A 24,250-nucleotide genomic window follows, 5' to 3' on the forward strand; every position below is an offset into this window, starting at 1 on the left:
TCCCGCGCAGCAGTCAGGGACCCCTGTAACTTTCCGATGGCATTTCCGCGATCACGTGCTTATGGATGCTAGTACCATTACGTCTATCGGAGGCGGCAGAATTAAATTTTTGGAGAGAAGTTCGAATATCGAAGTTTTGCCTACGGGAAATTCCTGGTCCAGGAAATTGATACATACAATGTCCTCGTTCTTCACCATTCCTTCGGCGGCGAAGAAGAGAAAACGACCAGAAGGCTCAGAAAACCCCAAAAAAAGATTTGCACCTTCCAAGTCAAAAAATAACCCACGAGAATCAAAACCTGCGAGGACGCCTAGGAAACCACAGCGGGACGAGTCAATATCAGGCAGCGAAAATGAGGATGGTAGCGATCGCGGCGATGAAGAGGAATATCAAGGCTCAAGTGATGCAGCTAGTAGTTCTGGGTCGGAAGAAGGGGATGATGCTGAGGAAACCGCCGCCGAACGACGTTTGCGACTTGCTGAGCGGTACCTCGAAAATATCCGGGAGGAAGTGGATGAACATGGCTTCGATGCCGAAGAGATTGACCGTGATCTTATTGCCGAGCGATTGCAAGAAGATGCCGCCGAATCGAAGGGGCGCATGTACAGGAAGTTGGCGCTGGACTTAGCATTCGAAGACGCCTCTTATTCGGGTTTCCGCAATGACTCAGATATAATTACGAGCGTTGCAACTTGCCCGCCATATGCTTACACAGTTTCCAAAGATATGTTTCTGATCAAATGGCAAATCCAGGAATTGCCCGCAAATCAATTTCCCCAGAAGAAAAAGAAATCCAAAAAAACCGCCTCCTCCACCCCGCCGAAAACCAACACAACTGGCATTTGTTCGAGGAGACAAGAATAAATCAAAAGACAATTCATATCAAGGGCATGTTTCAGATATTCTGGCAGTTGCAGCATCACAGGATGGGAAGTTTGTCGTCACAGGTGGCAGGGATCGACGTATGATAGTTTGGGATGCTGCTACTCTTAAACCCCTCCGAGTCTTTACGCAACACCGAGATGCAGTCACTGGTCTTGCCTTTCGTCGCGGTACCAATCAGCTATATTCCTCTTCCAAGGACCGAACAATCAAGGTTTGGTCATTAGACGAACTCGCATATATTGAAACACTTTTCGGCCACCAAGATGAGGTTGTAGATATAGCAGCTCTGGCGCAAGAACGATGTATATCCGTTGGTGCACGCGATCGAACAGCACGCTTATGGAAAGTAGTTGAGGAGACACAATTAGTCTTCCGCGGTGGTGGTGGAGAGAAAAAGTCAAGGTCAGGTCCCAGAGTACTAGAAGGAAGTATGGATCGGGTAGCTATGATCGATGAGGAGACATTCGTCACAGGAGGTGACAATGGGTGCATCTCCTTGTGGGTTATTCATAAGAAGAAGCCAATTTTTACCTTACCACAAGCACATGGCATGGATCCTGCACTGCAACCAGATGAAGCAAGTGCGGAAGTCAAACCTAGCGATGATATCGTGCCTGCACCACAGCCGAGATGGATCACAGCACTCGTAACGATTCCATATTCAGACGTTATATTGAGTGGCAGCTGGGACGGTCAATTAAGAGCTTGGAGGTTAAGTGATGACAAGAAGAAGCTTGAACCATTAGGTGGTGTAGGTTCAAATTTCGGCACTCAAGTTAATGGGCAAGAGTTGAAAAATGGACATGCAAATGAAAAGCCAGTGGTTAAGGGCGTGATAAACGATATATCCGTCTTCGAGCGCGGTGATAGAGGCAAAGACGGCGCTTGCGTAGTGGTAGCAGTAGGAAAGGAACTGCGCACAGGGCGTTGGTACAGGTTAAAAGAAGGGGCGAAGAACGGAGCTGTTGTTTTCGAGATACCAAGGATACCAAAAAGCAACGGTGTTGTAGCTGATGAAAAAGATGAATAGTTGTCAATGTCACATGTATTGTACAGGGCGTACAGTTGGGAGTAGATATGATTTGAAATGGTGTATCATTTCGTCGATATGGCAATGCCACTCAGTCAGGCAGATTCATACAAAAATTACTACATGTCTCTTACAAGCTCATCGCTATTATCTTCCATTCGCTGCCTTTCCTTTGCCCTTTCCAGGTCTCCTCCGTTCCCAGACTTGTAGATAGCTTTCTCCTAGATATAACAGCTCTTTTTGTGTCTTCTCCACAAACAAATCTTGAATCTGAACCCATTCTTCTCCGGCCCCACGTACCTGACACTTCCAGGTGCGTTTCTCTGCTTCTCCTTCCACGCTATCTTCGCGACCTCGAACGGCTTCGTGCACGATGTTGGCTACGAGATCATACCATATCGGTTCGCCCATCTGGTGGAATTGTGGATTTGGTTCGACATATGGTGACATGTCTAGATTTCTGGCATCGAATGTGACAATAGTTGGGTTTCGTTCAGAGATGAATTTATTGGTGCTGAACCGTTTGACGTGGAAGAGTAAAAAAGGTGGTAGAGGATGTAGCAAGCGATATCGTTTGCGGTAATTCAAGTGCTCCTGCGCTTTCAATCCGTCGTATTTTGACAGAATGGATGTGAGTGGGACTTGAGGAATGATATTTCCTTCCAATTCGTCCTGGAATAAAGGAGCAGCAGGAAGATCGAGCGTCAGAAGCATGAATCGGTTGACATCTGCCTTAACTTCTGCTGCCTCTTCGAATCTTAACCGATCTCCAGCGTCCGCCTTTGCAGTTATAGCTTGCGATTCCACCTTGAGCTTCCCCTGGAAACAACGCTGGATCATGCTACTCCCTGGTTTCGTCTTACTTCCGCCGAGCGCGAGATGCAGATTGTTTAAAAACCATGACAGGAACTCGACAGGATCGGATTGTGCTGTGAGTGTGAATTTCTTGTTGGATCTTAAGGATATCTCTTGCAGAAGTTCGTGCGGCGAGACGTGTGATTTAAAGGCTCGAGGGTTCCAGATCTTGCGGATCAATATCGATAACCGCTTTACCAGCTCGGGTTTCGCGGAGAACTCTTCTTGCATGAAGTAATTTCGTAGTGGAGGAACGTGAGAAAGTGCTTGAACTACCACATTGAAATAGTCGTTTTCTTTGATGTTGTTCATCCCCACGAAGCCCGGCGTATATTCTTTTCCTCCAAGCGTCCAAGCTGTTTTGGCTTCTCGATCCATCGCTATGACTTGCTCCTTTGTATATCGTGGATCGGAAACGAACTTAATATCGTCCAGACTCTTATTCTTCACCTCGTATCCTTCAGGCAGAACATAGACCTTTTGCGTTTGCATATTGATGTATACGTGATGACCTTCTTCTAGAGCGTGAAAATAGGCGTAAGATTTTGGACCGCGACCTTGGTAGTATTTCCCACATACTAAGCACGCGTAGACGTTTATATTCGAAAGGGATACGGAGCATAATTTCTCAAAATCAAAGTCCAGCACGCCGCGATTGATGGTATCGAGGTATAGATCATCAAATCCTTCTGGTGGAGCCTCCTGCCTTATGACTCGTGCTGGTGCATCAAACTCGTCCTCCTCGTCAATCTCCGCTACCTCGGTCGTCGTCGTCGGTGGTTGTAGCTCGAGACTCTCTGTTGTTCCGTTCGCGGCATTCCCATTCGACTCTTGAAGTTTCAGACGTTTGACCGCGGGTTCGATGTGATCATCAGACATCTCTTTGCGCTTCCGCGACGGGGTGGAGATTTCTGCCATTATGAAATAGATGTATGTGATGCTGCGTCTTGTTACCTCGCATTTTTTGATATGTTGTTTTGGAGCTGCAGCCTTGTCGCCTTGCGCTGCCCAGCCTAGCGGCCCCCACGCGAGATATTGGTGACAACATTCGAGGCCTGAATCTCTTCCCACCTTCATCAATTTTTTTCTTCCAATTCTAAGGACACAGTTGCTCTCTATCCACCTTGGGTTTTCATGATGGTACTATTTCAAGAAATCTCGGAAAAGATTCTCGGCCACTATTTGTGTTTGATCGGACAATTTGTTAGTCAATTTAAAGCATCTCCAAGAAGCCAACAGGTGATTTGGATTCGGGTGATTGCGAAATGGTTTGAGATAATCAAAAATCAGTAACATATTTCTCCATTCAAAGTAAATTAGAGCACTCGTAATCTATCAATAACCTTCAGAAATGGGTCCGAAATTAGAACGCGTTTTATAGCAAACATTGTCGATATTCGCCCTTCAGTTACAGGAAAGAAGTCATAGGTCAGAAGTTCGGCCTACCAAGAACTGATTTATAGTGAGTACTTGTGCGACGGGAAACTCTTGATTGAAGGTTGGGTTTTGGAACATCTTCCCAAAAGTGAACAAATGTCTGATAACTTTCACAAGGGAGGAAAAGCTGAGGCAAACGATTGATAAAAAATGATTAAGAGCAAAAGGGAAGTCGAAATGTTCCAATTCATATAAATAAAACCACTGGGATCATAAATAGAAGGCAATGTACTCCCCGTTATTGCTAATTTCTGGTCCTCGACTAGTGAGCTTTCGACACAGCGATACAACAATTGGAATATCGACCTTGTTATACACTCTTTTAATTGGCTAAACATCAGATATTCTGTCAGCTCAACAAAAATTGTATTTGTGTTTCACCTACGAGAATGGAAAGACAAGATAGCCGCGTTGCTTGGATCGTCGCTCTGGATCTGGCATTTACGGTTTTGACTTAACTGAGTATTCGACAGTCTGTCAAAAGAATTGACTGACGAAGTCATTGTAGACCCAATCAAGTTTCTGAAGACGAGCAATTCTGCAAAACGAAGTTGCTGCGCTGAGCTCTTGAATGGTCTCATAGGGCCGCTAAGGGCAAGAGATACATGCAGCTGCTGAGAGCGGTTATCGATTTTTTTCAACAAATATTTTGCTATTCCAGGTGGAAGGGCTCTCTATTTTGAAAATCATCCAGGCAGCTATTTTGGACCAATTCGCAAGGCTTAGGTAATGGAAGGCCTTATTACATAAAGAGATGGAAGGAATGAGAGACATTGGCTACTTGGCCGTAGGCTTGCCAGCTATATGGTTTGCCTCGTTTGAAACTTCTATGAGCGGCTTTGGTCTGTAATCAGAATTCCAGTGTTTTCTCATTTGTCAGTGAACGGGTAGTGGTGGAAGACTCTGGCAGTGTCTTTTTTCTTCGTCTATGAGAATCTTCCTTACTTCTTACATACCGGGCGTTCTCGTGAAAACGCCTGATAACTCTTGCGTCTGTACAGTTGCTCTTCGGCACCAAGTCTTGTGAAAGACATATTGCTTCAGTTGGTAGAGCTACAATAATGGAGAGAAATTTTGAATTCCAACTGATGCTCTCGTTATGAAGGACCAAATTTCAAGTGGGACAAACTGCAATAGGAAGAAGAGAGGTATCCTAATATCTTTAAAGAGGCGATATTGTTCGCACATTTTCTGGCCTGCGTTAAAAGCAAAAAGCAAATTTCATCCTTACTAAGGTACCGTTGTCCCAAATCTCATCGAATTTTATTACAGGATTATGTTCTCCAACATTTGAATACTACCTATGTGATTCATTCAATACTTCATATTTAAAGGAATCATTACTTCACGACAAAACACAACAGCCATTTGAAGTTTACTGTCCATAATATGTCCATTATTGGATGGAAGCTAACACCCCCCTTTTTGGCTCATGGCGAAGCTCGCTAGTGACAGTCCCTAACCGAGCCAATAGCCCGCTAAAGCTGGTACCTGAACAAGTCCCGAAACAAACTAAATTTAGGGGTTTGTCTGGCCCAAACATCTGCTCATGCAACTCGCATTCAAACATGACTATTATTTCATTCTGAAAGAGATGTGCCACTCCAGTCAAGCATCCCCTTTCGACTTTGATCGGCGTGGAGGCTTTGCATAAACAAGGACAAGTCAACAGGCCAAGAATGACTCGCGAAGAAACATGATTGTTTCATCGTTTGAGGGCCAATAGGACGGGGCGCGTAATTAATTACCCCTGAAACCTTATGCCCTCGACGGCACTGCCACAGCCCTATTAGGAGAGGGGCACGTCATGAAGGGAGATCATTTTGTGAGACTTCAAGAAACTTTAACCGTTCAGCACATTCTTTTATCGATTCTACTTCTTGAACTGCTAGAGTTTTGCTAGTAGTTGACAGAAGCATCACAATCATGTTTGACAACATCAACTGCACAGTTATTCCCAGCGATGCTGCAACAGACGCTGGAGTGGCAGGCGCCGGCGTAAGTACCTCAGAAAGACTGTTGTTGGCGAATTCTAACAGCGCGAATAGGTTCTTTTATCATTCATTATCACGGCTGGGATCTCCCTCATTCTGTCTGCCGTTCTCATTCTCCGCGAAATAACACGATCCTCCCACGAATCGAAAGTCGTTCGAAAGCTCCTACTATCGTTTTCCGACCAACAAGTAATTACGGGTATCGGTATACAATGTGTTGGCCTCGCGAAAATGGAATTTATGGTTCCTTACCACTTCTTCATTATCTGGATGTTGTCCCTGCTTTCCACAGCTACGCATATCGGGACGTTGTTGGCATTGGTTCAAGACTTCAAGCGGGACTGGGTGTTGAGATGGATCAGACAGTTCTTCATGTTTGTCAACTTGGTGCTAAGCTGCGTCAGCGGAATCTTCTTGTTGATGAGTACGATGAGGAATTTGTCTCAGACACTACCTATTGCGTGCGTTTGGCAGGTTCAATCAAATGGCGCAGCGTCGAACTCGACTATTTCAGTCGTCGGTACGATTGCCGTCATATCTGGAAATTGCATCATGTTTGTGCTGGGATTTTGGTATCTACATGTTAAAGAACGGCCGTGGTTGAAGACTATACAGGTTCTAGGGCTTGTCATGAGTGCAGCGATTGCGGCAGGAGCAGCAGTCAGGGTTATTCTGTTATCACAAGCGTTTGGAAAGCCAAGTGTGGACTTGAGGGATGGAGGAGAGCGGGATTGGAGTTTTGGACAATTACTTCCGATGTTATTACTTCTTCTGCCTCTGGTGTCGGCAGTAGAGATCATGAGGGGTAAGTGGTACCCCATGCCATGTGAACATCGCCAAGCTAACAGGATATCTAGGTGAAATGAGAGTTCCGTCGATCAAGGATGACGAAATATCTCTAGTCGAAAGCCACCAACCTAAACCTTATGGGCAATCTTCCTTTCAGCCAAATCCCTTCTGGGGCAGTAGTGCAGCTGCTAGTCGGTGGAGCAAGTGAGCAGACTGAACAGAAAGAGTCAATTATGATACAGGGCGGTTGAATATTTTAGCGTAATGATACCCAAACAATACAAACTACCAGTTTTTCAATTTCAATCACCCATCCATAATGGTTGCCGTCATCAAATTAAATTTTGCTAGTAATCGGCATGTATCTTCACTATAGGTTGTGTCAGAAGTTCAGGCTCAACCTGTCGAACATGTTTGATATCTGACATTGTTTGCAATCTAGAAATGTAAAATTCTTCGCTACATATACTGCTATATCAGAATCTTTAACCTTCGAAGCTACAGTTTCCCAATTGAACTCGCTACTAGGTGCCAGATAAAAAAGCTGACACCTGACCAACTTTTGGAGACCTCATTCGGCCACGAAATGGCTCGCGTTACACCTGACGGCGACCAGAGGCCACATAGTAAAAGTCACATACTGTCACCTGAGATGAAGGAAACATGACTTCACGCGCTCAAACTCACAGGTGTGAGAATAATGAACAGCTTCAGCAAATCCATTTATCACACCCGACGTCACACGGGAAATGTAATTCTGGTTCGAGCGACACTTACACATAAATCGCGGCACGGAATGCTGTGCTTGTCAGTCCTCGGACACTTGAGCTACTTGGTAACACTTTCGTTATCTTGTGTCAGGGTGATGAAATATTGTTGGGATAGAGGTGGTTCAAGTCGTGGAACTTTCCCCTCTAACCTGTTGTACCTGTGTATAACACACAATGTTTGGCAAGTCCCATCGAGAATCTTTTTTGATTCTCGTGCATTGATGGGACGTAAGTTACGGTATAAAAGAAACATGGCTGGGAATTATAACGCTACTTATCGGTGGTGCCAGGTGGTGCCAGGTGGTGCGCTCTAAGTTCGGCGACACAACTTAAAAGTTGCGTTTTGCAAGTGACGGTGGCAGTTTCACTCTCCTGCATTCATAGTACTACTATCTGTACCAAACCCTCGTACGTATTGAATGCTCTGTGTAAATTATTTTCACTGCATTCAAGTTAATAACCATCTTGGCGGGAAAGGTACCCGAAGACATGCAAGAGAATTGGGCAGTAGAGTAATGCTGGGTCTCTTGCTCAGCTTGCATGAGACAATCACCTCCCAAGGATCTGGTTACCTCTTTAGGTGGTGAGAAATCCGGTCTCGCTCGGCTACGATGACACTGGGAACTGGGATGGTTTAGCATTGTGGTCCGTACAACTGGCGAATATGCCAAGGGAAACATAATTCCAAATTTAACTGTAAAATTGGACCCATCATAAAAAGCGGTATGTACGAAAGGTAAACATAATAGCAAGTTTAGCTGTAAAATCTGCTTTAACCGAGAAGTATGCCCTTCTGTGATCGAAGTTCTAGCTACGATAGCTTTCCCATTGGCTCGTTTTCTAGAAATAAATTCAAATCGCTTCCGGGATCTGATTCGTACATATATATGCTTGCAGTAATTAACCTTTTTTGTTTCGAAGGCTTTTCAAATACTTTGAACTGGCAAAACCCTGTTCCACGTCCTAGGCTTATGCGATGAGCACTATGTCAGGGCCGACAGTGAGTCTATCATGAATAGTTAGATTTTCTCTGTCGTAAAAGCGAGTTGTTGCAAATCTGGTTACTTGAATTACAATTTTAATCTATTTATTTGAAGACTTCTCCGTTCAATGAGTGAAGTTCAGATATTTTTGTCAATTCTGGACAAATATTGGAATGACCCTTTGAGCCAAAACCAAAAAGAGTCATCATTGACGTCTCCCTGAAAATTCCAATCGCATTCAAATGATGGGCTTTTGGTAGTTTAGTATCAAGATCGGACGACTTGAGATTCACCCAAAATGAATCATCTTGTGGAACCTTTCCATCTGAACAACTTACTCCGAACTTTGAGAATCGATGTCTAACTTCGGTCCCTCAAAACTCCCCTTTCCAACCGCGAACCATAGCACAATCAAGATACTGAAGATTCCAGCCATGATAACAGATCCGTAATTCATGTTTTGGACAAATACCGGATATATCGGCGGAAAGCACGCCAACACAACGATGACCACGGCTGCGACGCTCGAGAAAATGTTGACAAAGTATCCTGAGAGTCCAAGACTCAGAGGTCGGGAAGGAAGATGTTTATCTCGACCCCGAAAGGCCACAAAAGCTTGTGGAACAGCGAATGTGATATTCAAGAATAGAACGGCCGTTGCGATGATGGAGTTGAAGGCAGTACTGCTAGCGAGAAAGAGAAGTCCGTAGATGCAGACGAATAATACAGTTGCTACTGTGGTGCGTACTGGAAACTCTTTTTTGGGATCAATGTGAGCGAAGTAAGATTTGAAAGGTATACCGCCCTGATCTCGTCAGTGGAGTTTTTGGATTATGAGCTGAGTGGCCTACGTCTCGGGCGAAAGCCCAGCTAATTCGACCACTTGCCACCCACGCTGAGCATATCGAGGTTGCATATGCTAATATGATCCAGCACATTAGAAACGTTGTCACAGGTCTACTCCCCGTAGCCTGATATATCAATTCTGCGCTTGGAAGAGGAGAAGCGATTACTGCGTCCATATCGGTCATGGTGTACATCAAGACTGTGACGAGTGGAAACACAGTAACCATACCAATCAATACACAGAGATTCATTATCAATGGAATTTTGACTTTGGGATTTGGAATCTCTTCTGAAATGTGTATAACAGCATCGGTAGCGCCAAAGGCATACCTATTTCTGCGTTAGTATACATATTGATATATTATGGTAGTCCTTACATCGGGTTGATTGTCCCAAGTACCCAGGCAAATCCTTGTGGCCAGCCACTAGTTCCAAGATTTGACTGGGTTATGTATGAAGAGGCATTGAAGTTTCTTTTCATGGCCAGAGCGAGAATGAATGCTAGAACGAATCCAGAAAGAGAGATGAAAAGAGCAAGGGATGTGATTTTCGGGACTGATTTTGGAGCTAGATATTGCGGTAGAACTAGAGACAGGTGAGTGAAATATTAAGAGTAATCTGGGAAATGGTCTCAGCTTACACGTCACCACTGTTGTCGCCAGGTAAATTAGGTATATCATCCATCGAGCACCTACAAACGTTTGGTCCCAGAATGACACCAAACCAGAGATGGTAACAGCAACTATGGAAACTCCTGAGCTAGCTCCGATAAACCAAGCAATTATTGAGAGCCAACCCACGAAGTATGACGAGAAATTTTTCATATTCTCTGGAGCTAGAATATAAACGAAGTGGTATTGCCCCTTTCGCAGGTATTAGTAAGTGTGCTTTGGATGAGTTCGAGCGATCTTTTTGCATACCCCTGACGATGGAAAGGCAGATGCCAGTTCCGAGAGTCCCAATGTAATTATCCACTGTACGAAAGCCGCAACTAATAGACCCAATATTACGCTTTGAGGTCCGCCATATATCAGACCTTGGCCTAGAATGCTGAGATAGACGGCCCATGAGTTGGTAATACTGATCGTCATCAGATTCCATCGCGAAATACTGTCAAGCATTGGAAACTCACCTGAATGATATTCCGAGTCCGGATATCATTGAGAATGATTCTGGCATCTCTCGTGGAGGACCATTCTGAAAGGAAGCCTTTTCCAAGGTTTTGGACGGGTTGTCATGGTGAAGTGTCTCTGTTGTTTGCTTTTCTTCGAATTTGCTACCCTCATATGTTGTAGCCATTGTTCACGCAAGAGGGAGGTAAGAGTTTTGGAGTTTCTCTGCTATGTCAAGAAAGGCAAGAAGGTGTTATAATGACTTGACAGAATGATGGTTCAGAGAATAGAGGCTGACGGCGGGATGCTCCGTGGAACAAGTGGTCAAGGCACTTCATGGCGTGCTTTTCTATAAGTCTCGGCTTCTACAGCTTGCTTTTTTCTGCGTTCGTATTACAGTGACCTTTTTCTGTAGATCACTCAAGTCATCCAAGCCAGTAAGAGTCCACAACCAAAGTGTACCATCAAATTGTAGCAGCTGCGGTGTTTTTGACGACATGATTGATAAAGGCAAGCTTGTGCTTTTGAACAATGGTGATCCAGCGCCTTGTTACTAAACAGTGGGAAATCTGGTACATGGAACGATTCTAAATTTTATTGTTTCAGCTGGTGATCGATCGTCTGGTGGCTTTTGACTTACGGTCACACCTACACGAAATTCGTCGGTATTTGATGAGATCACCTTATTTCATGTAACATACATAGAGTTTAGCTTAAAAAAGAGAAAAGCCTTTCCCGATAAATTAAATAACTAACCTACTAAGCTATTGATATATAATCATTCCAAGATATCGACGTTGTGATAGCGTCCAAGCGATCTTCGCCAAATTCAAAAGTTTCTGCTAAGGATTTGGCAAGCGGCACAAGCTACACGGTGTATTCCGTACGACATTCTCGAACTTGAGGCGAAGAGTTCTGTTCCGGATTTGCTGAATACATGTCTCCGAGACACTAGAGCTCCGTATGTCTCAGTCACGAGAAAAGAAGTCGTTTCCACAAAAGGGGTGTTAAGCGAGGTGGCAATGGGTATGGACGAGATCACCGGCAACTTGCGCGTTGCCATAGAGGTGTTGAAGCACGATTGCTGGTGTTATATCAATGTTTCAAAAAGACTGTATATGATGTGAAGGATGGTATTTCGAAATTCGACTTCGTGAGATTTTCGAAATAAGCTTCACACTGGACGTCTGCGCTAAATCGGGGAAAAGCTAGCTTTGCGCGCTTCCAGTAACCTTCCGTTTTGCTTGTGAGCGGATCAAATTCCTATGATGTTGCGCGGAAGAAAAAAGAATTTTGAGAAACCATTGGCCATCTTCACCACGCATATCCTCCTTGGATATCTGTGGTACAGGACCGACGAGAAAATCCCGCTGTACAAACCACAATCAACTTGGAAGACGTCATGATGAGACCTAGGTCAGAGAATATTACTGGAATCGGCTCCTTTTTTTGCTTTTGCTAGCTCTTTAGCCAAAAGAATTCGAAATGATCAACTGTACTACATTCACATCTGGAAGCGACGCGTTGAAAATCGGGTAAAGCTTGACCGCAAACAGACATCATCAGGGCTTCTTGAAAACCTGACAGCAATTTGTAAGAATGGACAATTGTATCAAAGAATAGACAATGTAAATAGAATGCGGCCACTACTCAAACATTCTGATGTGCTTTCTTGCTGAAGCACTTCCGTCGGGACTCGAGTCCACCAGATGCAACACACAAACAAGACTTATTCAAGAGCAAAATTGTGACCCCTCAATGATCTAAGGCACGCAAGCCCCAACATTGATATGACTGCCGTAGACTGGCCACGAGTCATCACTCAGTAGCCACACAATTGTTCTGGCAACATCTTCAGGCTCAATCAGTGGCAAGCCATTCTTTGCGTACAATTCCTTCACCTCATCAAGAGAGTTCAACTTCGGATTGAAACTAGGTAGTAATGGAGTGTTTGTAATGCCTGAAAATACGTTAGACTTCATACCAAATGCACAGGTACCTTTTGTTAATCTTCGCTCTCAGAATGAGACGCGAAGTAATACCACTTACCAGGGGAAACAGTATTTACTCTTATGCGAAAAGGAAACGCGTCAGCGGCGGCACAAGTGCTCATGTAGGCACATGCTGCTTTCGATGTCCCATAAGCATACACATCTGGCTGATGTAAAAAAGCAGCGATACTGCCAACATTGACAATGCTTCGACCAATCCTCTCAAGATTTTTCATGCCACGAATCTCTGCTCTTGTACAATAGAATACACCATCGAGATTTACTTTCATGACCTTGCTCCATTCGTCGTCTGTTTCTTCGAGGATAGTAGGCGATGTCCGTAAGTCTGCGCCTTGTGCAATTCCAGCGATATTGGCTGCTCCGTACAGATCTCCATACGTATCTACAATATAGGATATCCATCTCTCAATTTGGGCTGATGAAGTGACATCTAAAACTGTACATGAAACTTTGGTTGTATTATTTATCCTTGCAATATCGCGTCGAAGTTCGTCGAAATGATCGTTTACGATGTCGCCTACACATATGACTGATGCTCCCCGTTTTGAAAGTAAGCGGCATGTGGCTGCCCCTATCCCGGACGCTCCACCGGTTATGGCGAAGACTTTCGAAGTGACTGAAGTCATCTTGACCCTTCAATGATGGTTTTTAAAAGATGAAGAGCTTAAACGAGATCGGGTTTACTTGTGTTGTTCGCCGTTATCCCTTTGAGCTTATGCAGGACTAGACGAACCCAAACTTGGAGGATGTTTTACTTCCGAAAAAGTGGCTTGATTCCACAACTTGAGTAACCTTCGCATACTCTGCATTATCAAACTGCCGTGTTGTAAAACAAGACAACCATAAATTCCTGCAGGGTCTCTGTTCCGCTGAGTTCATGCAAGATCAAATGTCGTGCCCTCGGGTACGAACCTCACCAATGAACGAGACATAGCACACCCCAGCGGCGCTGTTTCCGTCCATCATCGGGTACACTGAGTGCTTTTGAAATTTGTAAAATCTCACAATAACTTGAAGTTGTTCGCTGGGGTTTCCTTAGCAACAGCTCGATCATCAAGATTACACCAATAGCAGCTTTCTCCTCTGCCTCATCTCAAGTTCGCGACACCTCTCAACGCTACCGAAAATATGTCGAATCAGTCAGGACTCTTCTGTCCTCTCCAACTTGGGAAATGTTACTTAAAGAACCGAGTCATTCTTTGTCCATTGACTCGATTTCGCGCCGATGTTGGTGCAGTTCCATCTTCACTGATGAAAGAGTACTATACTCAGAGAGCTAGCGTACCAGGTACCCTCCTTATAACAGAGGCGACTTCAATCTCAGAAGACGCACGTGGGTTTGATAAGGTTCCAGGCATTTGGAATCAAGACCAAATTGCCGCCTGGAAGACGATAGTGGACGCAGTCCATTCCAAAAATTCATTCATCTGGCTTCAATTGTGGGCCACAGGAAGAGCTGCCGAGCCTGGCTTTAATTGTGTGTCAAGCAGCTCAATTCAAATTCCACCCCAGGAAGACCCGAACGAAATTTACCCAGTACCTCGCTCACTCACTTCTATGGAAGTGGAGAATTTCATCAATCAATACGTTCTTGCCGCTGAGAATGCGATGAATTGCGGCTTTGATGGAGTTGAGATTCATGGTGCGAATGGATTCTTGATTGATCAATTTACCCAAGAGTCTTGTAATAAAAGAACAGATGAGTGGGGTGGCAGTTTGGAGAAACGCGCTCGATTTGGGCTGGAAGTAACCAAAAGGATCATATCGAAGATTGGGGCTGATCGAGTTGGAATAAAACTTTCGCCTTGGAGCACTTACCTTGGAATGGGGGTCATGGAGGATCTAGTCCCTCAATTTGAGTACATAATCAAACAGCTTCATGAGATGAACGTCGCCTATCTTCATCTTGCCAATTCAAGATGGGTGGAGAGTAAATCGCACCCAGACGTCGACAATGAAACCTTCGTTCGCATGTGGGGTAAAGCAAAACCTATCATTATCGCAGGCGGCTACAATGGAGAATCTGCTAGGAAAGTTGTTGAAGATACCTACGCTGGACATAACAATATCGCTGTCGGCTTTGGTCGGCACTTTCTTGCGAACCCTGATTTACCCTTCAGGTTGAGACACGGTATCCAGCTTGCACCATATGACCGGGAGACATTTTACGGTCCTGGTTCTGAAGGTTATACAGATTATCCTTTCAGCTCGGAGTTCATTGATTCGCATTAAAGAAGGTCATGGTTGTAGTCAGATTGTGAAAATGGCCAGCTTTTCCAAGATTCAGTTATGAGATTTCGAGAATGATGCAAATCCAATGCTATGATGCATAGCACGTATAATCAATTCGGTAGCTGATGATAACATGTGAAATTTTAGATCTCTACATACAGTATAATTAATTAAATAAGCAAATGCTCTAGTACTCAACTATTGTTTATCCACTAGAACACATGATTAACTCCTGTCGATTGATTGGGTTTACAACTAGGCAAATATAAGTTAGTACCGCGTGCTCTTAGAATTCACTTGAAGTAGTCATCTTGCATTGAAGTAGTGCCCTTGCAACTGCAAAACACTACAGTCTAGACGTGCATGCTTAGTTGTACGTCGGACTAGTCTTGGACGCAGTTGAGCCAACAGAGTTTTAGGCATTTATTTAGAAGTGGCACTACTTATTGGGCTAAAATTGTTGATCCGAGTTATTTCTTGTCACTTTTTTATACATTTATTCGCATTCGTTTACAAGGACACCCTCTCACGGCGAACAATCTTTATAAGTAGCTGCCCAGAGTCCGCTGATTTCTCTATAGGTTCTTGTTAAACAATTAAAGACCCTATTCTATCTGACAGAGAAATACTTGTCAAACTTTTTCAAAATGACTACTCTTTTACTTGGTGGCCATGGCAAAACAGCTCTTCAAATCGCTGCCATTCTCCGTGCGTCGAACCAATCTTTTCTAGTAGCTTCACGCACAGCCTCAGCAGGCAGTACTTACACACACGCTAAATTCGACTGGTTTGATGAAAGAACCTATGAAAGCCCCTTTCTCAAAGCCTCCAGTGAAGGAATGAAACCTATCGCCTCCGTCTGGTTGGTGGCACCTCCAATTTTCGAGCTAGCTCCGCCAATGATCAAATTTGTCGAATTTGCACGAGCCAGAGAAGTCAAGAGATTTGTTCTTCTCAGTGCAAGTACAATTGAGAAAGGGGGACCTGCAATGGGTCAAGTCCATGCGCATCTAGACACTATCAAAGGAATTGTATATGCTGTTTTGAGACCTACATGGTTCATGGGTGAGTGAATATCATCAGCCCTCGGTGGTCGATAGAATTTTCGATAACAAGTATTTCAGACAACTTTTCAACGGCAGGAGAGCTACAGCAGTTGGCCATCAAGAATGACAGCAAGATCTATTCAGCCGCCGGAGATGGGAAAATACCGTTCATATCTGCAAAGGATATAGCGAAAGTTGCTGTCAAATGTTTGACAAATGGAAACTTGCAAGCTAAAGAATATGTTCTTTTGGGACCCAAATTACACACCTATGACGAGGTACAAGTTGTCTTTTTTTCTAAGTCGTTGAAACAAGATAAAAGAGGTTGAGTATCGCTAACTGGCAAAAGGTTGCTTCAATCATTAGTGGTGTTGTGGGACGAGAGATAGTTCACGTGAAGCTTAGCGAAGCTGATTTTACTAAACACTTGATCTCAAGAGGTGTGCCTTTGAGTGACGCAGAATTTATGGCAATTATGGAAACTGGTATCAAAAACGGGGGGCAAGAAAGTTTGAACGATGTGGTTGAGGAGGTAACTGGTTCACCTCCTGAGACCTTCACTGATTTTGCTTTCAGGCACAAAGAATGCTGGATGTGAATATCGATTTCGCACTGCAATTTGTTCCATCCCAGATAGTCAGTAAAGTTGAAGGAACTGATTCTGGAGAAACTTTTGAACCCTAGACCAAAAGCATGCCTGAAACTTTAGTCACTACAGCTCTAAGTAGCGTTATATATATTGTTGGTGTGGTTCCTGAAAGAATCTATATTGATGTTCATACCTCTTGATAAGCAATACTATCTATACATGTCTGCAATTTATAAAACGCAACATCGCATTCATCGTGGCTCCAAACAGCGGCTTCTTCCACGCCAGCCGCCGCGAACAATTCTCGGCGTTGATCTTTGTCATATTTATAGCTACATCCGAACCGCACAGCTTCCTCTTTGCCCACAACAATCGCATCAAGGGGAGCTCCAAGTTTAATGTTCTCGTTCTTCGGGACCAATGATGCTTCGTGTCGACCGAGCACATGGTTCCATTGACTGAGGAAATGCCACTCCTCACTTTCAAAGACGAAAGGGAAATTTTGATCAGATTGTTCTGCTTCTTTCCCTAAAAGTACGTTTGCGTATTTCAAAGCAGTGAGAGCAAAAGGCACAACACCCTCAGCATTGTAAGCTCTTAAAATCTTTGTCGGCGTCTTGCAACTGTCTATTGTCAGAATTATAGAAGTTCGACTATCCGTCTCTCCTGATTTTCTGGACTGTGGTCGGTCGTGGGCCGCAATACTTCTTAGAAATGCAGCAGCATTTTCTCGTGAAAAGTTCCCAATAGTCAATCCCAGAAGAAGAAGACAGTGAGGTAAATTGCATATTTCTGGAGTGTTTTTCAACCATAGTAAGCCGTCCTCGAACGTTCCGTGAAGTGCTGCAAAATGTACGTGCTGAAAACGTTCTGTAGGAATAGCTTGAAGTGTTGATGCAAGCTCCTCTGCACTAAGGTCCAAAGCGTAGTATCTGATGTTCTTTTTCTGAGACTCTAGCGCTTCAAGGAGCGGTATGACTTTATCTAAGCTCCTAAAGAAAGAATCAGGTTTCATATCAAATACGGAGGGCGATGGAAGGAAACAGAGAATTGCAACTCAGAGATGGGATTCTACTTACGCGCTACCCAAATCTACTATTACACTGTTTGGTTCAATGCTAGTAGCTATATCGTGAGCCCTGTCTTTGATAACTCGCAGTTCCTCATGCTTAGGATAGAACTCAGCCTGCTGTGAGTGTACGTTCCAATGTTTCAACCCTTCCGTACTGTAGAATAAAAGTGCCGGAAGAGTCCGAGGTTTATTTGAGAGGCCATCAATTACCTGCTTCGTAATCGAGTCCTCAAAATCGAGCTGACGAATGTCGAGAATCAGAGGCCGTTTCCGGGTGCTGTGATGTGTTGTCATCTCAAGATTTAGAGCAGTTTGTGGCGAACTTGTAATCTGAATTAAGCAGACGTTGAAACCGAAAACTATTGATAAATGCTATACCACAAGGGTTTCTCAGGGGAAATCTCACCAATACCCCAAGAGAGTTGTTGCCAAACTCCTTGAGCTATTCGGAAACTCAAGAATCTGTATCTGCAAGCATCACGTTCTGATCACTTACCTTGTGTATCCCAACAACCAATATCTAGCAACAGATAAAATATGCACGAGGCCCCTGCTCTTCACCCGATGATTGCCCAACGTACCTCCTTTCTAGGATGCCCATCATGTAATTAGCAGGGGTTTATCTTTTAGTGGCTTCTGTGGTTAGACCAATAATCTTAAGATATCAATTGTACTGCCCACTTTGGTTATCACTGCAGCAACCCGTCACGCACCATGCTAAACTGCTACGTTGTCAATGTTTCCACAATACACAAAAAATAACTCACATGGCGGAATAACAGATTTTATCGTGGGATGGCTGTCATAATGATCTGTTAAGTGGTTGCCGAGCAGGTTTAAGTAGCTAGATGTTAACGTGTTGATAGAAAACGTTACACTACTTTGAGATTGAGTGAATTGGATTGAGAAGTTTTGTACCTTAGTGAAGATATCTATTCCAAAAATTATTCTGGCAGGATTCAAGACAGGCTGTTTCTCTAGACCAAGTTCTCAATGAGTGCTTTCATGTACAATTATATTTTCCATTCCTAATCCCGTATAGGGTGTTGAAGCACACGGAAAATTCCAGACCACTTGGGACCCCAAGAAGCTTGTGAAAGACCTTTTCCTCTGCACATTCCATCTGTATCCCAACCCTCGCTACCAACTCCCAATCTTGTCATGAACAGGTCCTCTGGGTCTATTTGAGATTTGATATTTAACAATCTTTCATAATTATTCTTTCCCCAGTATACTTCTTGAAAATTCTTTTCGTTAGGATCGCCCAAGTTACGATATGACACCCTGGATTTGGGATCTTCGATCGAGTATAAGATAGGCATTTGAACGTTGCTAAGTTCTTCAAACGCTGACTTCTTCCCCAGCGTATTCGCCTCAACGGCACGGACAAAATTGATAAGGTGGTCAGCTGATCGCCAAGCAGGGTGTATTGCAGTATTCAAAAAGCCATTACTCGCTTTTACAAGGCCTGCAAGATTACTGGTAAAAAGGATGTCATCCGGGGCCATGAGTAGTTCTGAAAAGGCTCTGGCAATAATTTGTGGACCTTGAACTGACTCAAACAGCTGGCTAGAGATAAGACTCGAACCCGAGAGGATCCCATAATTTTCGGGATAAATATCAGGAACCATTCGAAGCTCGGAGCTAATTTTGGGCTGAAACCTCACGGAAAGTGTAGCTTCGGTTTGGTCGTTTTCAAAGACTGTTTGCCAATGACCTTTTATACGTCTCTCAACGATATCTGTTTTGGTCATGTTGAAGAAATATAAAGTTAGAGTCGCCTCTAAAATCGTGGAAGAAGGCCTTCGTTGAATAAATTGACCTGGAATATCTTCCTTATTAAATCTTTGCAAGATTTTCAAAAGACCAAGGATGTTTGTCTCCACGAGTGAGACATTTCCTAGACTTTGGACAGAGATCGATAAAGTACTTATAACGGTGGGATCATCAGGAAACACCTGTAGTGTAGCCTGGGTGACTATGCCGAATGTACCACCACCACCGCCTCTGAGAGCCCAGAAAACATCTTTGTTCTGGTATTCGTTAGCGATGAGTTGCTTTCCCTATCTCAGTCAGCATTTGTTGCCATTTCATAGTTTTGATAGTAATACTTCCGCAGTGACAACTTGGTATTCCAGTACGTTATCAATAGCCAATCCTCTTGTGTGACTATGAAGACTTGAAACACCACCACCTTGAAGAAACCCACCAACAGCTGCTACTGTCGGACACTCGCCCCCAACTATTGTAAATCCTTCTTGTGAGCCTTTCCTATAGAGCTCAGATTGCAACACACCAGCACCGACAGACACTGCGGGCCCCGAAGTTCTCGAAGCGCCCGTAGCTAAAAAGTCCCGATGGACATGGATCTCTTTGAGAAGATGAGTAGTGATCTGGAAAGAGTCTGGCGAGCTGGACCTTCCAGAAGTATCATGTCCAGTGCTTTTGATTGCTAACCGCAAATTGTGTTTTTTAGCGAATTTGACTGCTTTGCGAACGTGCTGAGGAGATTGAACGACAGCAGAATATATTGGAACTCGCCCTTGATTACAAGATCTGCGTCCTGAATTTACGTCTAAGCTGCAATTATGGTTCTGAAAGTTTTCACTTTCCCATACCCAGTCTTGTAAAGCGCCTATCGAAGGCCAAAATCAGCAAACGTGAAAATAACTAGTCTAAAATAGGTACCTGGATTTGAAGCTCTCCAGCCACTGTTGCGGGATAGAAGCAGCGTTTCGATACATGCGTCGTGATTGAAATCCGGTTCGCGGCAAGCTGCTCCAATTGGCTTTACTCTAACGAGATTGCCGTTGATCGATCCATTCAGTGACTTCCATTCATCAATGCTAGGCCAACATGATTGATTTGGTCTACAACGACAAAATGGTTTCCCCGTCCACTTTGCAGAAACGTATAAGTATATGATTCCAGCGGCGATTACAGGATACAGGTAATGATTACGCATTTCTCTGAGCAAAAGGCGATGGGGAGTGTAATGTCAACATCTAAAACAAAGCATGAGTGGATGTTTGAATAGCGTCGAGAATGATAGTGAAGCACAAGGTACTGACTGAGCAAAGTTTGCAAAGCAGCTTGCAGAATACTTCGATGGTCACAACACAAGACTGTTTCACGCATCGGGTCGTCGTTATCCCAAAACGAATAAGATCGCACTTCTTTGTTAAAGCAGACGGGTTTGTGGGATTAACCATAGCCATACGTTGTGGTTACGTATGTCCTCTGGGCTACATAGATGCGCTTTGGTGGCTGGCTGAATGTCGTGCTAGCAATTCGGCACTGCATTGCGATTCTGTAATTTCCCTCCAAATAAAAGTTGATTTTTTCGTCGTATACTGAAGATAGGGGGCGTGGTAGCATCGTGTCGGTGATATACTCATGTGGCGCTTTTGGTAGAAAAGACCCGACTGGACTGGGCTGCCTACAATAAAGATAGGCGAATGTCACTGATCTACAATTTTCATCAGATAATTAGTTGAGATAGCTGAGCATGTGCAACTACAACGAGCTTTTGGAAATTTATCTGCGGTGAAATGTTACATAATAATTTCACCTCTGGCTGGAAGTGCAACAAAGTTATCGCACGTCATGGCTTATTCTGAGAAGTCGAATTATCAGTTTTCTTGCTCATACCTTAGTATCACATAATGAATTTATATATAAATGCAACAACGCTATCCAAATTCTCTATCAATACTCCTATCTGACAAGAAATGTCATAGATTGGCCAATATGCCTGTCAGCACGGTTTCAGAAACGAATTCCCCACTAGACGAAGTGGTCTACAACACTTTAAGCGATGTCTTTAGTTTTACCAATGAGGATGAAAAACGGTGGTGGCACAGCACAGGTCCAATGTTTGCGAAGATGTTGCGTATGGCGAACTACGACATTCACTCTCAGTACAAGCATCTTGCTATTTACAAGAAGCGAGTAATTCCATTTCTAGGAGTCTATCCGGAGAGAGATAGCAACGACCGATGGTTGAGCATTCTTACACGCTTCGGTACCCCTTTCGAGCTCTCTCTTAACTGCTCCGACTCGGTTGTGAGGTATACGTATGAGCCTATCAACTCTTCAACAGGCACTGCGGATGATCTTTTTAACACTCACTCAATCTGGAAATCTTTAAATGAACTGGTCGCTATTCAACCGGATGTTAATCTCGAATGGTTCAATCACTTCAAACAAGAACTCACTCTCAGCTCCGCGGAATCCAAATTTCTCGCTGAAAAAGGCCCGCTTAAGACTGGAATCAAAACGCAAAATAAACTTGCCTTGGATCTCAAGGGAGATCGTTTTGTGTTGAAAACCTACATCTACCCGGAACTTAAAGCTATTGCTTCTGGCAAGTCAACCGATGAGCTCATTTTTGATTCAGTCCGTAAAGTCTCGCTACAGCATAACAGTATTCTTCCAGCGCTTTCAGTATTGGAAGAGTATGCAAAGTCACGCAGTGGCTTGAACAGCACGACAAGTGTGCGACTTCTTTCTTGCGATCTCGTCAAGCCAGCTATATCCCGAATCAAGATCTACATTTTGGAAAGAATGGTGTCGCTTCCGGCTATGAAAGATCTTTGGACACTTGGCGGACGTTTTACCGACCCAGCAACAGTCGCGGGCTTTAAGTTGATTGAGGAGCTGTGGGATTTACTTTGTATTCCAGAAGGATTACAAACATATCCCGCTTCATATCTTCCAATAGGCTCAACCCCCAACGAGCAATTACCGACAATGGCCAATTACACGTTGCATCATGATGAACCTATGCCTGAGCCACAGCTGTATTTCAACACCTTCGGCATGAACGACATGGCGGTCGCTGATGCACTAACAACCTTTTTCGAGCGCCACGGCTGGACAGAAATGGCACAGAGATACAAAGAAAGCCTGCAATCTTATTAGTAAGTCCAGTCTTCGTTGAAAGTTTGAGAACTTTGTAGCCTGAATGTTGTCTGACTTTGCTGTAGTCCACATGCAAATCACAGCGCTCTAAATTACCTTCACGCTTACATATCTTTTTCTTATCGGAAAAACAAGCCGTATCTGAGCGTTTATCTTCATTCGCTTGAAAGTGGCGATTTCCCCGTCTGTGAGATTGACCAATACTATAGCTATGAGCTCTGCTAACACAAGTAGCACCATTCGGCACGGACCGTCAAAATACTAAGAGTGCTCCAACAACCTCAGTCACGGAAATTAACTTTTGTGAAGAAAAGATCGATTTCTTCGGGGTGGAAAATGTACCCAGCGAGGCAAATAGCGTGACCGTAAGATGATGACATGGAGTGTATAGCTTATTGACATAGGGGTTTAAATGTTTGATTCCTATCCCAATGTGGTAATTGAATTATCTACGCGAATCTAGTCTTCAAGCTACGCCTATTTTAGATGCCAGGTTTTTCTGGCTGAAAACTATTCACTCTTGAAAGTTCTGGTCATCTGGGCTGTGATATAGTTACAAATAACCCCACCATCCCCCTAAACATATTTGATTGTTTATCATCGGCAGTTTGCTTGCATATCGTGTACATCTCAAGCTTCTCTTCCCTGACGAGAAAGGCATTCGAAGTCTTCGTTACGGGTTAGCCGACAACCCCAAATAATTTACTGCATCTTTACCTGTTGTAATATCAGTTTGCAGCCGCTCTCCAATTCGTGTTGTTGTGACATCACGTTCGCACGAGCTCGTACCAGAGTGTAGTACCCGACTGCTGTGTCATGTTCATGTTGAACACCACTTTCAGGGGTCGTGTCGCTTAAAAAGGGGTACACTTCCCCTCCTCACTGTACCTTTTACAGAACTCCAAGAAATATTGGCGATCTCAATTGATGCGACGAAAAGCGTTTTAGGGTTAATTATAGAGGAGCAAATTTAAAACTGCCCCTTTCGGAAAAAAGCAATTAAATATCTCCAAATATCTCAAATACATGACGGGAATATGCATTGTCATTTTCGTCAGTATATTGTGGCGGAAATGGTAACACCTGTTACGATAATGACTGTTATCTTGTGCTTATTGGAACTGAGTAGAGTGAGTACATTTGAAAGCATGAATTCTAATGCATTGTTGCCAACACGCACCAAAAGCGTTGAGCACTGCACTTCCGATGGGCACAAAACCACCTCAATGTGGCAGTCACAGCTGAAAAGTGAAACCTTGCAGAATCTAGGTATCTATTGATGAATAACATTCAGGGGAGAGCTTCAGTGTGCCATTGAACGCTGAACTAAGGTAGTGTTGCAATGTTACTGCGGAACGCTGTTTGTGGTATGCTCCGGTTCGGCAGTTCAATTGTATTGCCTAACGGTTTCAGTAGGTTGATTGATATCGCTTTGTCTCGAGCCGTTGCTGGTCGCCCTGTTCGTAGAGTTAGAGCAGCCCTCAGGATTATTCGACAGCTGCGCTGGACAAGCTACCCAAAAACCGTAAGCCTTCAACACAATCAATATCTCATGTCAGCATGAGCATAAACCAGAACTCGAGCCTTCCTGATGGGCAGAAACTTGACTCCACAATGGAAAAGCCAAGCAATAAAGGTCTATCTGAAATAGATCAGGATCTTTTACATCAATTA

General features: G+C 43.9%; 10 protein-coding genes across 10 annotated transcripts; 5 read left to right on the forward strand and 5 right to left on the reverse strand.

Moving 5' to 3' along the window:
• Window positions 1-178: 178 nt before the first annotated feature.
• Window positions 179-1,916, forward strand: GLAREA_05921 (WD40 repeat-like protein; the record flags this gene model as incomplete). Its single annotated transcript, XM_008081335.1, has 2 exons — window positions 179-845; window positions 913-1,916. 2 exons carry the CDS (start codon window positions 179-181, stop codon window positions 1,914-1,916), a joined length of 1,671 nt encoding a protein of 556 aa, XP_008079526.1.
• Window positions 1,917-2,063: 147 nt separating this feature from the next.
• GLAREA_05922 (Cysteine proteinase) lies at window positions 2,064-3,689 on the reverse strand (the record flags this gene model as incomplete). The annotated part of the gene is made up of 1 exon (XM_008081336.1): window positions 2,064-3,689. The coding sequence occupies one exon, from the start codon at window positions 3,687-3,689 to the stop codon at window positions 2,064-2,066; it is 1,626 nt and encodes a 541-aa protein (XP_008079527.1).
• A 2,445-nt stretch (window positions 3,690-6,134) lies between these two features.
• Window positions 6,135-7,199, forward strand: GLAREA_05923 (uncharacterized protein; the record flags this gene model as incomplete). Its single annotated transcript, XM_008081337.1, has 3 exons — window positions 6,135-6,206; window positions 6,257-7,007; window positions 7,060-7,199. The coding sequence occupies 3 exons, from the start codon at window positions 6,135-6,137 to the stop codon at window positions 7,197-7,199; spliced, it is 963 nt and encodes a 320-aa protein (XP_008079528.1).
• A 1,531-nt stretch (window positions 7,200-8,730) lies between these two features.
• On the reverse strand, window positions 8,731-10,889 carry GLAREA_05924 (choline transporter; the record flags this gene model as incomplete). Its single annotated transcript, XM_008081338.1, has 7 exons — window positions 8,731-8,767; window positions 9,083-9,549; window positions 9,596-9,920; window positions 9,968-10,175; window positions 10,231-10,453; window positions 10,511-10,670; window positions 10,723-10,889. 7 exons carry the CDS (start codon window positions 10,887-10,889, stop codon window positions 8,731-8,733), a joined length of 1,587 nt encoding a protein of 528 aa, XP_008079529.1.
• Window positions 10,890-12,465: 1,576 nt separating this feature from the next.
• GLAREA_05925 (NAD(P)-binding Rossmann-fold containing protein) lies at window positions 12,466-13,340 on the reverse strand (the record flags this gene model as incomplete). Its single annotated transcript, XM_008081339.1, has 2 exons — window positions 12,466-12,662; window positions 12,752-13,340. 2 exons carry the CDS (start codon window positions 13,338-13,340, stop codon window positions 12,466-12,468), a joined length of 786 nt encoding a protein of 261 aa, XP_008079530.1.
• Window positions 13,341-13,842: 502 nt separating this feature from the next.
• On the forward strand, window positions 13,843-14,946 carry GLAREA_05926 (FMN-linked oxidoreductase; the record flags this gene model as incomplete). Its single annotated transcript, XM_008081340.1, has 1 exon — window positions 13,843-14,946. One exon carries the CDS (start codon window positions 13,843-13,845, stop codon window positions 14,944-14,946), a length of 1,104 nt encoding a protein of 367 aa, XP_008079531.1.
• A 647-nt stretch (window positions 14,947-15,593) lies between these two features.
• GLAREA_05927 (NAD(P)-binding Rossmann-fold containing protein) lies at window positions 15,594-16,590 on the forward strand (the record flags this gene model as incomplete). Its single annotated transcript, XM_008081341.1, has 3 exons — window positions 15,594-16,011; window positions 16,071-16,270; window positions 16,342-16,590. The coding sequence occupies 3 exons, from the start codon at window positions 15,594-15,596 to the stop codon at window positions 16,588-16,590; spliced, it is 867 nt and encodes a 288-aa protein (XP_008079532.1).
• Window positions 16,591-16,768: 178 nt separating this feature from the next.
• GLAREA_05928 (uncharacterized protein) lies at window positions 16,769-17,947 on the reverse strand (the record flags this gene model as incomplete). The annotated part of the gene is made up of 2 exons (XM_008081342.1): window positions 16,769-17,573; window positions 17,661-17,947. 2 exons carry the CDS (start codon window positions 17,945-17,947, stop codon window positions 16,769-16,771), a joined length of 1,092 nt encoding a protein of 363 aa, XP_008079533.1.
• Window positions 17,948-18,681: 734 nt separating this feature from the next.
• Window positions 18,682-20,618, reverse strand: GLAREA_05929 (FAD-binding protein; the record flags this gene model as incomplete). The annotated part of the gene is made up of 3 exons (XM_008081343.1): window positions 18,682-19,716; window positions 19,765-20,288; window positions 20,342-20,618. The coding sequence occupies 3 exons, from the start codon at window positions 20,616-20,618 to the stop codon at window positions 18,682-18,684; spliced, it is 1,836 nt and encodes a 611-aa protein (XP_008079534.1).
• Window positions 20,619-21,403: 785 nt separating this feature from the next.
• On the forward strand, window positions 21,404-22,950 carry GLAREA_05930 (tryptophan dimethylallytransferase 1; the record flags this gene model as incomplete). Its single annotated transcript, XM_008081344.1, has 3 exons — window positions 21,404-22,575; window positions 22,642-22,763; window positions 22,811-22,950. The coding sequence occupies 3 exons, from the start codon at window positions 21,404-21,406 to the stop codon at window positions 22,948-22,950; spliced, it is 1,434 nt and encodes a 477-aa protein (XP_008079535.1).
• Window positions 22,951-24,250: the final 1,300 nt, after the last annotated feature.

Source organism: Glarea lozoyensis, assembly GCF_000409485.1.
Source record: "Glarea lozoyensis ATCC 20868 chromosome Unknown GLAREA15, whole genome shotgun sequence".
In the NCBI taxonomy this organism is placed as follows: Eukaryota; Fungi; Ascomycota; class Leotiomycetes; order Helotiales; family Helotiaceae; genus Glarea; species Glarea lozoyensis.